Source organism: Ursus americanus, chromosome 2 (assembly GCF_024610735.1).
Source record: "Ursus americanus isolate L20-20 chromosome 2, mUrsAme1.1.p, whole genome shotgun sequence".
Taxonomy (NCBI): Eukaryota; Metazoa; Chordata; class Mammalia; order Carnivora; family Ursidae; genus Ursus; species Ursus americanus.
The window spans coordinates 89780435-89796814 of NC_142128.1; the positions used below are offsets into that span (position 1 = coordinate 89780435).

Here is a 16380-nt window from a genome sequence, read left to right on the forward strand (position 1 = left end):
ACACTTAATTGCATGTGAGTGGGGGGGGGAGAGAAAGAGAGGAGAGAGAGAGAGGAGGGGGGAGGAGAGAGAGAGGGGAGAGAGAGGAAAGGAGAGGAGAGCGGGAGAGAGAGAGGGAGAGAGGGAAACACCAACACCAATCAGACCATTAGAATAATGGGCCAGAAAGTTCATGGAAACTCAAAAGCCGGTGAATCACCATCATACTTTCTCTGCCCCTTGTGTACCAGGGACACTTCTGTTTACCTTAGATAATAATACTTACTACAACCATATATAATATAAAATGCTGGTTCCATGATATGTACTCTATGCTTGTTATAGCAAATCTGCATAAAAATTTTTTTGCAAAAAAATTCTTTAAGTTGAAAATTATTATTCTGTTTTACAGATGGGAAAATTGCCTCCACAGCCATTAAGTAATTTGCTCAAGTTACTTTATTAAGTAACTTGCTCAAGGTCACTCAACTTCATCTCAGGGCAGGTTGCCTCTTAGATTCTCTCACTTGCGTGATGAGTAGTTACTGTTTCTTCCCAATCGTTGCAGACTACACACAGAAAACTGAAATGTGCATATGTCAGCTGGGCTAAAGCAGTCCTCAACATAAAACTGACTGACAAGCCCTGAGTTCAACAGTCAACTTGAAAAGGAGTCCTTCTGACACTATGCCCTCACAATCCAGTCTTCTGTGCTGCCCTTGTATCAACAGCACTTTTTCAGACTACTGCTAAAGGACCAATCAAAACATAAAGTTCGAGTCCACAGGCCCACCCTTAACCCCAAACACAACATCCCCCCCCCTTTTTTTTTTTTGGTCCTCACATCCAAAAAAAATCAGGGTTGGATTCAATTTAGCCAATTTCAAAGTTTTATTCAGGCAGGGCACTGTGCAAGGCAGTGCCCGAGATCCAAACCTGAGTAAGCTAGTGCTTCCGGGGCCACCAGGTAGAGATGTGAAGTTGTGTCTTGCTCAAGGTTGCTTGATCCCAGGGGTGAATGTGGCGAGAAATCAAGCCCAGTCAATTTCTCTAGCCAAGGTCTCTGATGCTGGTTTGCTTCACTCGGACAAAGGGATGCTGTTTTCTCCACACAAAAGTCACCAAATGACCTAGTGGAGTTAAGGTCACTTGCCATCAAAGAGTTTACAGTCGCTTTGGGAGGAAAGACAAGAGCAGAGCCAACAGAACACCAGTCATCTAGACGGACTCTCCTAACAGAGGACAGTAAGGGGTCAGGGATTCAATAAATCTCATCAAAGAGGGGAATGAAGCAGAGCTTTGTGAAATTGGAGAATGGGAAAAAGGACTGAGGAAATGAAGTCTGGGACATGAGGAGACAAAGGGAAAGCCATCCAGGGTAGGGAACAGCATGAGCAAAAGCAGGAGGCTCAGAGGCCAGAGAGGCATTCTCTTCGACAAGGGGAAGGAGCCCTGGTTCAGAAACAGTGGGAAGTCAGTGCAGTGGGTTGGCTGGGCTGAGATCGGTTTGACCATTAAGGACATGCAGAGTATTGTATGAAGTTGTTTCGCTGAGTCATGGTGACTTGATGAGAGCTGAGGAATGATGTGGACTCCGTGTGCCAGTGGAAGAGGCAGGAGAGGGGACCTTGCCTGGTGACATCACCATGGCCTGTAGAGGAGGTGATGGCAGCCAGGGGGAAACAGGGCCAGTGGGAAGGAGGATGACAGGTGTTGAGAATTTCAAAGGAGATGGGATGGATTATATGCAAGCACAGAGAAGCTGGTGTAGGAAATGCTTTCCCTCTGAGGACTAGCCAGGGCCATTATTGTGCCCAAGGAGACCCTCCATGAGCTCTCCCAATGGCGCCATCCCTCTCCCTCATTTTGCCCTGGCCACATTGGCCTCAGTGCTCTTCTGCAAACACACTGAGTTCTGTCCCTGCTCACACGCACTGCTCCCTGTGCAGGCTCATCTCTCCGGGGATTCACTGGGCTTCCTCACTTTCCTCATGCCTCCGAGAAGCATGCTCAGACCATCCCTCCATGAAGTAGCACCTCTCTGCCCCTGGCCACTCCTGGCCACCTTACCACTCCTCAGTTTCCTTTGTGGCACTCCTCACCAGGAGACATACGTATTTCTGGCTTTATTGTCTGTCTCCCGTTTCTTTCCAAGCTCCACGAGGGCGGGGGCTGCTTTGTTCACTACTGTATCCCTAGTCCCTGACACAGACTAGGTGCTCCATAAATAAATAAATAAAACAATATCAGCAGCTGTAGGAGTATTTTTTGCTTCACGAAGGTCACAGCAGGGACCTAGGAGATAGTTCTTTAGTATTAGACTGATTCACGACAAAGCAGGATAACTCATGGAGGAGAATGCTGAGTGCACAATCAGTCTCTCGGAGACCTTTTCACGCCTGAGCACCTACAAAACTAAGTACTGTGCTTTCTGTGTGCGGTTCCCCAGGAGGGAGCTGTGCTAATCCAGCATGGTGGGTTAATGCACACAGCTTGGAGCCAGACTCCAGGGTCTGAATCCCGACTCTGCCATTTGTTAGCTCTGCTGCCTTGGGCCTCTCTGTACCTCTCTGAATACTTCCCCTGTCTCATTTTGTTAAGTGTTTCCCTGCTCTTCAGTCACTGTCTGACTTCCTAAAGTGAAGGTCCCAGTGGTGACTCTGTTACCTGACCTGTTATATATAATTGCATAGGCTTAATGGAAACTATGTGCCAGTAAGAGACCTTTTTATTTGCTTTTGATTTCTGGTTTGAGGTTTCTGGATGTATAAATCTGTAAATGACTTATTAAATTTAAATGTTCCTAAAGTAGAAAATATAATCTGAATACTCAGCTGAGCATCATGTGCCCTTACTTCGACCATGGGACACAAGTGTCAGGATAAAAAAAAAAATGCCCAAAGCATATTTTAAAAGCAGATGTGAATAATTTGTGTGATATTCTAGAACTGTGCTGGCCGGTATGGAGCCCACCATATGTAGCTATTTACATTTAGATTATTAGAATTGGATAAAATCTAAAATTTAATTCTTCAGTCATCCTGGTCACACTTCAGGTGCTCAATGACTAGCGGCTGCTCCACCGGACAATGCAGATGGAGAACTTTTCCATCAATGTAGAAAGTTGCATTTAATTATATTAACAGTACTCTTCTACAAATTCAATACATTCAACAATTCAATGATTTTTTGAAGAAATAACCAGCGTTCCACATAGCTAGTGCAACCTTCCAGAGATATTCTAAATATCTGGAGCTTACCAGCATTTTTGCCAACTCCAGAAATTTCCCCATAACCCACTTCATTTTGCTCAGTGCCATGCTTTACCACCATCATCCTACAATTCATTTGCTTCTTTCTGAATCAGTAGGCTAGAGCATCTGAGAGCCAAACCACACAGGATTCTCTTATCTTCCCAGTCCTGAGAATAAACTCATCATGGCGCACATCTCAGAGACCCTGTAATGTCTGAGCATCACCGTGTTTGAGGATTTAGAGGCTCTTTACAAGCCATTCAAGGCAGTTCCCTCACTTTCTCCGCTGGCAAACTTCCTGACAGAGGAGTCTATACACGTCGCTTCCATCAATCACTGTTTGACTTCTTCCTGTCTACGTTGCTCAGGCACTGTGCTGGGCATTGCCCTACAAAGGTAAATATTTAGGAAACTGAGGCTCAGAGAGGTTAAGTAACTAGATGACAGATCTAGTTAGTGGTAGAGTCAGAATTCAAATTCGGTTTTGTAAGGCTCAAAAGCTTGCCCTTCACAAATCACCATGCTGCTGCCCCTAGATTACAAGTTACTAATGCATTGTATGTATTGCCCGTCAAGGTCCAGACTCAGTCATCCATGCCCTCAGTCTCCCTGTAGCAGACCACGTATCAAAGTGGAAAAGGCATTAGCCATGTTGAATTAATAAGCAGTATTTCCCAGAATGGAGGCTACTCGGACATTTTAAGTAGCTATGGGATCGCTCTTATAGGTCATTCTCAAGGTACTGATTCACCACCAACAAAATCATTCCTTGGATGTCATTTGTGTCCTAACACAACTTGCCTTAATATTCAGAAACCACACTAACCTGTGCAAATGGAGTTGCAGTATGGGGAAATTCTCTAACTTTTACAGCCTTTTGTGAGACTTAAATTTATGACTTGTATGTGTATAAACATTTTTAAAAAGGCAATTTCCTTCTGATAGCGCTACCTAATGGGGAAGAAAGGCAAATTAATTGGTAATCATTAAAAAGCCAACACTCTCCCTTTATATATTCATTATAACTTTTTTTGCATTTGAATAAACGACTTTCATGTGGACAAAGAAAAGGAAGCTTGTCTATATTAAATTATCCTTAGAAGGAAATTAGATTCAAAGAATATGAGCAAATTGTAATTACTCTGGACTAACTTTCAGGGTTTAGAAATGTTTTTATTATACTGATTTGTTAACCAGACTTGCAGATTCTCTTAAGAATGTTCCCTGTCATTGTCACACCAGTTGTTTTTTTTTTTTTTAAGATTTTATTTATTTATTCGACAGAGATAGAGACAGCCAGCGAGAGAGGGAACACAAGCAGGGGGAGTGGGAGAGGAAGAAGCAGGCTCACAGCAGAGGAGCCTGACGTGGGGCTTGATCCCATAACGCTGGGATCCCGCCCTGAGCCAAAGGCAGACGCCCAACCGCTGTGCCACCCAGGCGCCCCTGTCACACCAGTTCTTACTAGTATTAGTATAGGCAATGCAACCTGAACATCTAGTGGCAGGATCAAGAAAAAGAAATCAAAGAGATCCATCAGCAAGTTGTTGAATGTAGCCGATCACACACACTTCCTAATGAGTTGACCACCAGACTGAATTCTGACCAGAAAATGTGCATTCAAGCCCAGGTAGACTCAGACTACGGCAGACTTGAAAATAACCATCTATTCTCTAAACTAGGCTTACCTCGTTCCGGACCCGAATACCCAAGGCATAGGTAGGTTTTATGGGTGTGGACTATTATGATATGTAAGATTCTCTCCACCACATTCTTTTTTCCCAGCTAACCACTGGGCAGCCTGAAATGTTACAGCTTCAGAATCAGTGGTCTTCCCGGGAGGACATAAAAAGAAACCCAAAGCCAGCTCCAGAGATGCCACGGAGCTATTTATGAGTGTAAAATCTTCTCATTACCTTCTTCCCCATGCTAAGCCCCTCATCGTCTGGTTGGCCTGAATCTAAGAGTAGTGAGTCTCCCAGCTGACGGGTGAGTCATCATGTCATTTAAGTTTGTCAGTCAATGGAAACCAGAGCTCCAAAGTCTCTCTCCAGGACTATCCCTGGGGAAGCTATTAGGGAGAAGGCAGCCTTGCCAGATGTCTCCGTCCAGCTGGCCTAACTGGCATGTGTAGGGGCATCTGCTTATACTCAGGGCCTGGCATGAGGAGAGAGCCCTGGAAGAGTATTCTAGAAGCTTTGCTCTCAGTTTTGTTACCATCAGCTACTAACAAAGCCACAAGGAAACCAATGAGTACCTTGAAACATAAACAGGTAAAAAGACATTTAACTCTCCCATTCCAACTGAGTATGGGTTCACCCTGGGCCTAGTGGAAAGCATCATGTAGTGGAAAGCACATTGCATTTGGGGAACAGAAAACTTGGATTCCTATCCCAAGTTGAACTTAGTTATATGAACTTAAATTTTTCAATAACCTTTCTCACGCTCAGTGTCTTCATCTGTAAAATGGAAACAGACAAACTGGTTTTGTCTGGGTAGCAATAAAGCATAAGAAAGCAATTTGTGAACCGTAAAGAAAATGTCAGGTAACATTTTTTTTCTACCCTCAAATGTTTGTTTCTAGTCACAAGCCTCTCCCTTAAGTTCCAAGCACACATTTCCACCCATCTATTCCATAGTCCTTACCGAATGGCTAATCGGGTGTGTTAGACAACCACCCAGCCCTTCAGGCTACCAGATGATGCCCAGCATGACCAGAGACCTTGCCAAACTGCCCTCCAGCTGTGGAAGCCTCTTCCAGTGGGCTAAACACTACTCTATTGGAAACTTCCAACAGATTATCTATCTGACTCTCAAACTGATTTTATCAAATAGCAAATATATGATCTTTCTTCAAAAGCTTGCTCTTCCCGGCTTCCCTTTTCTGTCAGTGATGATAATCTTCCTGGGGGTATAGGTTTAATGCAGAGACCTCATCTTTGACATTTCTCTCCACTTCTCCCCCCTTCCCTTTCACATCCCATCAAACACCATTTTTCTTTTCCTTCTTGCATCTTAAAGTCTCACAGAGCTAGGCTTAACACTAAGACCAGTCATAGGAACTTAAGGAACTTTCCTCACCAGACTGACACTCGCTATCCTTATCTATGAAATGAGAATGTGGCAGTTGCAGATTTGTTGTGAGGATTAAATAAGATTGTGCGGAACACTACGTCAAAAACTAATGATGTACTAGATGTTGGCTAATTGAACATAAAAAAAAAATTGTGTTTGCCAATGCATAGCCCATGTTAGCTAAGTTCTACCTTCTAGCTCAACTGGAAGCCTCGGTGATGTCCAATATCACCCAGCCTCTCCCCAAACCTACCTCCATATCTTCAGCCCTGTTCTTCACTTTGCCTGGACTGTCTTCTCCTTCTTTCCCATTGCTGTCTACCAAACTTATCTGCCTCCTTCTCAGACCATCCTTCAAACACTATGTACCTTTGGCATCCAGGAGTGACGCCTATTTCCTCTGAACCATAAATAATTCCTGGGCTTTACTTCTACAACTCACAAGACACTTGACATCACGACTGGGTGCTCTGCTTTGGCACATGTCACCTCTTCTCATAAACGTTCATGTTAATTTTCTCTACACATGCCATTTACTTAACAAATCACTTCTAAGTGACTTAAAGGAATGATCAATCAATTAACTGATGATGATGTCTGCACCTGGCATGAGCAAATGGAAAGCAATTTGGAAATGATGGTTGATTTAAGCAAAGAATAAGACACCAAAGACACTTCACATTTTCTGTGCTGATTTTTTAATGAACATCTTATAATCTTACAAAATAACTGGCTGTAGCTGTTTTACATTACAATACAGTAGATCAGCTCCTTTCACTGTGTTCCCAATCAAGCCATCCCCTTGGGGTGCTAACTGATGCACTTAATAGAGACCTCACAGAGGAGAGGAAGTGCCAAATCCAATGCCTTGTAACGGAGGGAAGGAAAGGAGAGAATCAAGAGTAACTCTTCACTTTCATGTACAGGTTGGCCAGCTGTCCATTCTCCTTACTCTGTCCTCTCATCTGTCTGGTTGGAGACTGCCGCACTAACCATGAGAGTCAGTTAGTCCTGGGCAACCTGAACAACCAGAGCCCCTAGTTACTAGAAAAAAAAAAGAAGCAGAGAAGTGATTTTTGTAACAAAGAAGGGCCTGTGGGAGAGGTCCTCCATGACCCCATGGATGCGTAAGAGCAGCCCAATGCAGACCACCACACAGAGTGAGTGGGAGTTGATATCTCCTGGGAATCTGTGGCCACGGTGTCTCAGTCCTTCCACTTTATTAGTGACATGAGAGCTCAACGCACTAGGCCGCAGGGACAAGGGCTGGAAGAGCCTGGCATCTCTGAATGGCCAGAGCTGATGAGGGCCGGCAGCCTTCGGCCAGAAGGGCTTTCCACACACCACAGAAACTGCCCTCTTGCCTTCGCAGGGCAGTGGTGGGTTGCAGATGTTGCCAACGGAGAAGAAAGTATTTGTAAATGAAGTATGACAGAGAAATGTTCTCACTGGTCCTTCTGTGAAGAGACTGAGCACAGACCCACACTGGTATGAACCACAGGCTTGCAACCTTGTGGGGCAGCTGAAGCCTTGCTGAGCTGGGCGATGCCCAAGATACCTCTTCTGCTGCCTCAGTCTCAGACAAGGCAGGACTCCCTGACACAGAGCTTGATGCACTTCCAAGAATTTGGATCCTCTCCCCAAGAAAACAGTTTTACAACTTTGTAAAAAAAAAAAAAAAATGGAGGATCTAAACTTTTTCCACTGTCCTTCCCATATTGAAGCCTAATACAACCCTAGGAATATTTATTCTCTTTTTGGGGTACTAAATGTGAACCCAGACAATGAACAGTAGGTATCTAGGTTTCCCTTATAGCTAGAAACATAGAGGACAAGGGCTTTTCGGATGGGCAATCTCTGCTTCTTCTTTCCCCAATGATGGTGCCACCCTCATTTCATATCCCTAGAGATAAATATGTGTATACCCCCTTCTTTTTTTCCCATTCCAGAACATTTCCTCCACGAAGTCTGGCTCAAGATAGCGGTGGGGAATATTTCCTCTTCCTATTTGCAAAGCCATTGCTTCAGTGTTGGTGGGAAGAGTAGAAAACTTGTGGTCAGAGCCAAAGAGCAGATGATTCAGAGAGACCAAGGTTGCACTCTAATTTTGGCCTGTTCTTTGCTTCCATTGGAGAGGAAGCTCCAAGGGAGAAGCAAGCCTCCAGCCCTTCTCGAGATAATAAACTGAAGTGTTGAGCAAGAAGTTAACTCTCTTTCCCCAAGGCTTAATCCAGAAATTGTTACCAAAAACAACTACAATAGACCATGTGCAAAAAGAGTAAGCCTGGGACGTAAATAGAGGCAGGTTAATGTGGTCATTTTACCCACAGTCCAGCTATTGAACAAGAGAGGATAATTACAACAAAATGGACCCTAAATAGTTGAAATTCTTCTCTCTTCCCACAGAGTGTCACCCTTGCTCCATGTGTTTCTGCAACTTGCTCAAATCAAAAACTCTAGGTCACGGCTATGATATGTTGTACTCGCATAGAATTTACCTCAGATTCTGCATTGCTTGAAGGATTCCCCTCTGATCTGTTTTGCAGACTTGGAACAAGGCCAAGTCTCTGACTCATTTCATCTTCCTGCCTGTGGCTCTGACTTAGCCTGGCCTCTCCCATCTCTACGGCCTCCTTTGGCTCCTCTTTCTCTGCCTGTTCTTTCATCTCCTCCCACTTTGCCCCTATGTCATGTCCATAACATTTTTTCCCCCAGAAAATCAGCCATTGGTCATGTGTCTGTGAATGATAGCCAGGTCTAGGGACTTAGAAGGAGAGAGGGCACAGGCCAACCATGAGGAATGTGTGAGTTCCTGTAACCCTGGCAATCAGAGAACAAGCCCACTGCTCACTGACTGGCGGATAAGAGCCACCCTTGGAACAGGTACATATGGGAGTGTAGAGAACCCTGGGTCTCACTAACTCCACCTAAGAGTTCTGAGAAGTGAAAAGTAGTGAATATATTCTTTTTGGACAGATACACAAGAACCACAGTCTGGTTCTCCTGGAGCACCAATGGGTACTCCCACCCAACTTGCCATGCCTCTTAATGTTATCATCCCAACCCTTCACCTCCTCAAACTGGGCCTATTTTCCTGCTCATGAAAAGATGATCAGCTGACATGTTAGTATCAAGAACTCCATCTAATTTCTCTCTCCCTCTCCTTCACCACTTCCCTTTCAACCTGCCAACCCCCATCAACAGAAAGATGGCAGAACAACTTGTCTTGCTGTACTCAAACCCTCAGGATTCATTTTGGATGTGAACTTCACAGCAGCATGTGTGGAACAATGTATAATTTTTAGCTTAGTAGACAGCAAAAAATATAATATATATAATATATTTATATAATTATGTTTAAATACTTATAAAGAATTAATAACTAACCTCATTATTACTAAAGGAGACTACACAAAAGAAAGGGAGCCGGTTTAGAGTAGACGAGCCCCGAAAGATGGCAATCCATTCAAAATGGGTGTTAACAGAGTGTCCCTGGCAACTTCTCTTCTAGTATTTTGGTATTGGTTTACAAGTTGGATGGGGATGAATAGTTGGCGGGGTGCCGAGTGGGGAGCAGGGCAAGAGTTGAGGATGGGGTTGAATAGAATATAAATGGGGGAGGAAGGTCCTTGTATATCTATCATATTTCTCCTTCCACTTTTAATCAACTGACTGAAGAAACTTCTGCCTGTGATTCTTCCCTATTTGGGCTACCTGATGCAACGGTTGGCACCTATAAACATTCTCCTGCATGTCTACAAGATCCTCATGTTCCTCCTCCTTCCTTCATTTCACAACCTTTCTTCTTCATTCACCTTTTGTTTCCTTTTGTGGAGGCCTCTCTTTCTTACCGCCTCTAGGGCGGTGGAAGGAGGGGCTTGATCCCACAGTTATTGATTTTCTTCTGCCTTCGGGTCTCGGCAGGTGCATTCATCCAGGTCACAGTCAGCAGCAAATGGAATGACCTAGGGGAAATCAAAGAGAAGTTGAAATAACCCATTTTCTTGCCAAGCATCATACTTTTCAACCAGCGTCTGCTTTTCTCGCTTGGTCCCAGAGGAAGTGTGGTATTACCAAGGTTACAGAACAGAAACTAACACTCAGTTCTTTCACTTACATGTCTTTTTGGACAAGGTAAATCTTCCTTACTTCACTTTATGTATGTGTGTGTGTCTGTATATATACATACACAAACAGCGGAAGGACAACAGTAACTACCCCAGGGGGTGTTAGTGTGATTTAAATAAAATGACGGATATAAAACACACCTTTCTAGGCACCTATAACAGCTTTCCCTACTACTTCTAATACAATCACTAATGTCAAGAACCACTGTTAATGTTTTTGTTGCCATTATCCTCTTCATAAAATCCCTGTGTGTAAGGTGGATGTTAGCATTTCCTTTTACAGGGAAGGCCAAGAGATTGGATGACTTAACTCAAGGTCATGACACCAGTATCTGGAAAACCAAGGCTCTGTAGCCTAGCTCTATGACTCCTCCTTCTTGGTATTCTTGGAACCATAAGATCATCTTTGCCATCTTATAAGCATGAGGTTTTGCCCATCTTGAAGCCAGGATGTACATTGACTTGGTGAAACAAAAGTTGCTCTCTACCTGTTTGCACCATAGCACCAATAGACAAATATATTTTTGAGTATCCATAACGAGCTTCAGAGAGAATTGGGCATTTTGGGAGATATGATGTAAAAAGTGGCAAGGATTCTACCCTTTGGGCATGGACAATCAAGTGAGGTAAAAATAGATAAGCATAGATATGTAATAGTCCAAGCACACCGAAAAGATGGGCTTCGTCATTGGGCAAGGGGGTTGGAAAATGGGTGGTGTTATTTCAGGAAATTTTCCAGCATATTTTCACATATGAGGTAAAATGTGATTTAGGGGGATGAAGTGCCTTTTTAAAAATTTTATTTACTTATTTATTTGAGAGAGAGAGAGAGCAAGGGGAAGGGGCAGAGAGAGAGAATGTCAAGCAGACGCCATGCTGAGTGTGGAGCCACTGTAGGGCTTGAACTCACGACCCTCAGATCATGATCTGAACTGAAATCAAGAGTTGGAGAGTCAACTGACTGAGCCCCCCAGGTGCTCCATGAAGTGTCTTTTCAATCCTGATTCTAGTACAGCCGGCTACAGGCACTGAAATCCGTTAAAGACAAGCCCTAGATTTACTGAGTGTGAGATGGAGATGGGACTAGAACTGCTTGCTTTCTTCTGAAGTGGCATACCTTCCTGTGTAGAGATGGGATCCATGACCAGTTACTTTCTGCAAGTGAGAACAATAACTAGTTGACATGATTTCTGACCTGTTCTCCAAGCTCTTAATCTGTTTCTCTTGGTCTGGGATTTATAATTTTTTACAGCAAAAGAGGGCCAAAACGAACAGTGATCCAATGAGCCCCTGAGCATTCTCCATTAAATAAGTTAATTCACCCGAGTGGTGAGAAGAGTGTCTGGCACATAGCGAATCACATACCAGCCATTAGGTACCACAGTACTCAGGTCTGTAGAGGTGATCATGTAGGTGTGACTTCTTGTGAAGACATGCAGAAGGAAAGAAATACTAGCTCTTGCATATTTCTAATTCATCAAATTGGCCAGCTAGCATCAAATATCTTTGGAGCACTTGGCCTTTTATCCATATCATAGCAAAATCTCAGCCTATTCAATTTCACAGGTTTAGCCTGAGCATATCTGCCAATTTGACAGGGCCCGGAGAAATAGAGATAAAAAGAATTGAGAAAAAGACTACTGCTCAGGATATGGTCTAGGGAGTGCTCCAGGTAGCTTGTGGTGGCCATTCAACATAAACTTGAAATATGCTTATAATAAACTATATAGGATTATTAATTTAATTATGAAGATTAATAATAACCAGATGTCACTTCATTAGTAATCCTGCCTCCCCAGGGGGTAGAGGCCATAATTCTCTGCCAGCAGAGGTAGATCCTGGACAATGATAAGCAGATGTGAGTCTCTGAGTAGCAAAGCCACAGCTTTTCTGAAGGAGTTCCAGGACCAACCACTAGAGAACTAGTGTTTTCTAACAACCTCACCTAAAATCACTGTCTTTAATCCTGTCACTATAGAAGCTTAAATGTTTATTCATTATAACTCCCTCTTGACTACTGAATAAAAATGATACAGAATGAAGGAGAACTAGCTGAAGCCCCTGCATTTATTTCTGGAGCCCCTGCCCTGTCTGTTACCCGCAGGTACGCTCACTTACCTTCTTGGAGGAGAGCGTAGAAGAGCAGCAGTCTCCCCCATCATAGTGGCAGTAGGCCCGGTTGTTTATGGTATCACACCATCCATCTGCTTGGAAAGGCTGGTGAGGACGTGAGAAGTCAGTGTCTAAGAACAGCTTCACTGGGCTTTGCACTACTCTCCCACCCATCCCCACCATAATCCATGGAACTCAAGAGATATTAGGGGAGAGCACCCGAGGGGCAGGATACAAACTGACCTAATATTCTGAAGAAGTTGAAAAGTCTCAAGACCATCGGACACAAGGATTTGTCAAATTTTACCTGCAACACCTGCTTCTGACCAATTCTAGGGTCCAGAATTGTTCATTTAAACTCTTTGGTCAACTTTTTCAGCTTCTTGTAATAATAGGTCTTTATATAAAATAGGTTATCAAATATTTTCACACATTTTAACTCTGTTGATCATCAGGAAAAGCCTGTGCTGCAGGCAAGGTTGGCTTTAATGGAGATGCATAGAAATGACAAAAAGTGCCCTAGGTCGCATAGCAAAGGTCAAGCAGACTTTGGGATTAGAAGTCATGTATCTTGACTTTCTGCTGCTTCTCCTGGATTAAGAACCATAATGTCCACCCCTTCTCCTGGTACTTATATTCAGAGACCCTGGTAGTCCTGGCATGTTATGAAGAATAAATGACGTCTGTTCAGAATGCAGGGGTCCTAGGGTTTGGGACACCAATGTCGGAACAGAAATAGTCTCACATGTACAACTACCTAATGCACAGCAGCTAGACACAGGGTGAGAGCAGAGGAAGCGAAGCTGGTTCCATTCATTCCTGTTACTGCTACAAGTTAACAGAAACCAAAATGGGAAAGGGGCCCAGGCCAAACCAGAGTTAATGGAGTGTTTCTCCCCAAAAGAGAATGTATGATAAGAACAGCAACAAGCGGTTAAAAATTAGCTCAGAGGCCCAATGCATTGTTTTCCTAGAACCACTCCTGGAGAAAAACAGTGTCCCACAGCACCCTGGAGGGCATACCAGCCAGCCCACCTACTCAATCACATTGGCTGCTTCCCATCCTGAGTAGATGCCCAATTGCGAAGCCTCAGGAAACATCTTGTGGCCAAACTCTTTGGACAACAAGACAGTCAGTAGACTTTTGAGTTCTGAGGTCACCTTCCAGTCTGCATGTTTAAATCACTTTCTCTCCCCCCACCCTCCTTAAATGTCAAATAGAGGGACTGTTCCCTATTTCACTGTGCTTTGATGAGATAGATCACTAAACAACAACAAAAAAAAATGGCCATTAAATAATTTTCAGCAATTGAATTACATCAGAACGAGCTCATCCAAATTATTACTTCAATGTTTTGATTTATTCTATGGGGTCCTGAGGTCATGTGAACATCATTCCAGATGTATACCAGGATTCCAATCACTGAAAAGTTGCTACTTGTGGGGTGGAACTCAACAGCTGTTCCACAGCTGCACAGCAAAGGCGGTTGAGAGCAGGAAGTAAAAATGAATTCTCTTTCAACACAGGCCTCACTGGCAAAGATGAAAGGCAAAGACTGTGCGATGTGCATTTGTCTTTAACACCGGAGTGAGTGACTCTGGCTCTGCAGAACTTGGGATAACTATACAATCAGGACTCGGGGCTACAATTACAGCCAACTAATCGGAGTCAAAATATGGCTTGCTACATCCGTAACATCCATGAATGCCCTCGGGTCCTCCCAGGAAGACCAGATACATCTACTGAGATCCCCCACTCCCAGAGTTTTCTTTTTCTTTTTCAAGTGTTTGGTGGAGTATATTTTCCTCATCTAACACTGCATCTGTTACTTTTTCTCCAACCCTGACTGACTCATTGGCAAAACTTAATCTGTTCCTTCTTTATTTTTCATGTTATTGTCTATAAAAATCCAAAGAGCACCCAAAATACTTTTCTTACGTGTAAAAGTATCGTCTTCAGTATGGAGGATTAAAGGGAGATCTTCCTTTTTGTAAGAACAACTTAAACTTTTGAATGGATTAACAAAGGATCCAGGGGGATCTTTCTTTCCAAAGTCTTCCCCAAGGATGGCTTCTCATCTCAGGAACACTAGGAAGATAGGTTGAAAAGAGCAGAAATGGTCTAGGTGACCTTCTCTAGCTCCCAATGGGTGTCTACTGTTAGAGCCTGGACATGATTTCTAGAAACTGCTTCTTTTATGCTCTTAAAGGGTCATCTGGGAAGAAAAGAGAATTTATAAAAAGGGGCAGAAAATCAGAGAAAAGGTTGGAAAGACCCAAGTATTTAATTTACTATATACCTATTAGAATTAATTGTTCCTCCCCCAACCTGCCAAAAACAACTACTCCACCCTAAACAAACAGAGTCTCCTATGGCAACATGTGCCTGGGAAGCTTGACAGCTTGAGTCCAAAGTTACAATGGAAAAAATAGGAAGGGAAAAATGACTAATTGATCCAAAGTTCTTAAAGCATCTGAAGGCTGAATGTAGATTAGATAGAAATCTCAATAATGGGAAGGTGTCAGACTGAGGACATCACTCCTTGCTGTAGGAAACTTCCCCCAAGGGAGGGTGCTAGGCTTGGTTTCTCTGCACAATGTGTCCATAGGTAAATTTTTACTACCCATACGTATACCTTGTTTATCCTATAACATCAGCAAACAAAGTGCTTCACATAAGTGAATTTTTCAAATACCTGTAGCCTATTTTTTTTAGAAGACACATTTTCATTTTCCATTTTGACCATTTGACAAAAGAAAAAAAAACATAAAATTCCTCTTATCTTACCTTTTAATAACTTTAATAGAATACAAAGTCATCAACATGAACATTTTTCATTTTCTTTTCCAGGAAGACTCTCTGTCTTGGGCTACTTACCCTTTCATTAAATGAGCCTCCTTCAACACACACACGCACACACTCTTCATGAGTCAAGCTTAAAATTATACCTGAAGTAAATACCTACATCTGAGAGAGAGGCTAGGTTTCTATTCTTACGATGCATGAGCTTGATGGCATCTATGGCCGGCTAGCTGTGTTCCAGGCAGACGCGGTAGCCGCATAAATGGCTGTGGGTCAGTGATGAAATCGGAAGAAGGGCTGTCAGCATATATGCCTATGTGACTATGAAAACTGTACAACTTTGGAAACTTCACAAGGTAAAGATAACTTCTTCTTTATGTTATCTATATTCTTTATGTTATTTTCTGTTTAAGGTTGTTCTGGAAAGTTAGGCACAAGGATGGTGGCCCTATCTGTTCTCTGTGAATATAGTCATTCATTCAGTCATTCAACATCCTTTATTCCAAGCCTCTATGTGTCAGGCATTGTTATGGGGATACAAAGATTAATAAAACACAGTTCCAGCCCTTGAGAGAATCCACTGCAAACAAGTATAGCTTGTAACGATAAGTGCTAGCATAAGGATGTGGACAGGAGAGAAGTGCCTACGCCAGATTTTGGTTGGGGAGATTTGAAAGAGCTCTCAGGGCCTGGCTCTGCTACATCTAGCCTCTAGCAGGAGAGGTTAGGACTGGATGATTCAGAGGGGAAGCCTGAGAAAACTCCTAAGGGAGAAAAAAAGGGTGAAAATAGAGAGACAAGTGGTCCCAGACTGCCTATCACAGGGCCCACCCTCAGGAAGAGCTCCATAAACACTGACTGATTGGCTGATAACACTTCTATTACTTCAATTACATGAACATTTTTCTTCTACACCTTGCAACAGAACTCATGACCACAATGATGTTTTAGAAAGGTTAGTTTTGAACTTTAGATGTTCTGCTCTGATGACCTACAGGTTGGGATCTCAGCCAGAAGTGACTATCTGCTT

The 16380-nt window shown here is 43.2% G+C and overlaps 1 protein-coding gene across 1 annotated transcript in view; it reads right to left on the reverse strand.

Annotated features, from left to right (window-relative positions):
* Positions 1 to 7003: 7003 nt before the first annotated feature.
* PAPPA2 (pappalysin 2) overlaps positions 7004 to 16380 on the reverse strand; it is a 260116-nt gene continuing 250739 nt past the window's right edge. The window contains exons 21-22 of the mRNA XM_045811473.2: positions 12554 to 12652; positions 7004 to 10273 (exon numbers count right to left, since the gene is read on the reverse strand). Of these exons, the coding sequence (XP_045667429.2) occupies positions 10199 to 10273; positions 12554 to 12652 (174 nt within the window). The 3' untranslated portion in view covers positions 7004 to 10198. The remainder of the gene's footprint in view (positions 10274 to 12553; positions 12653 to 16380) is intronic.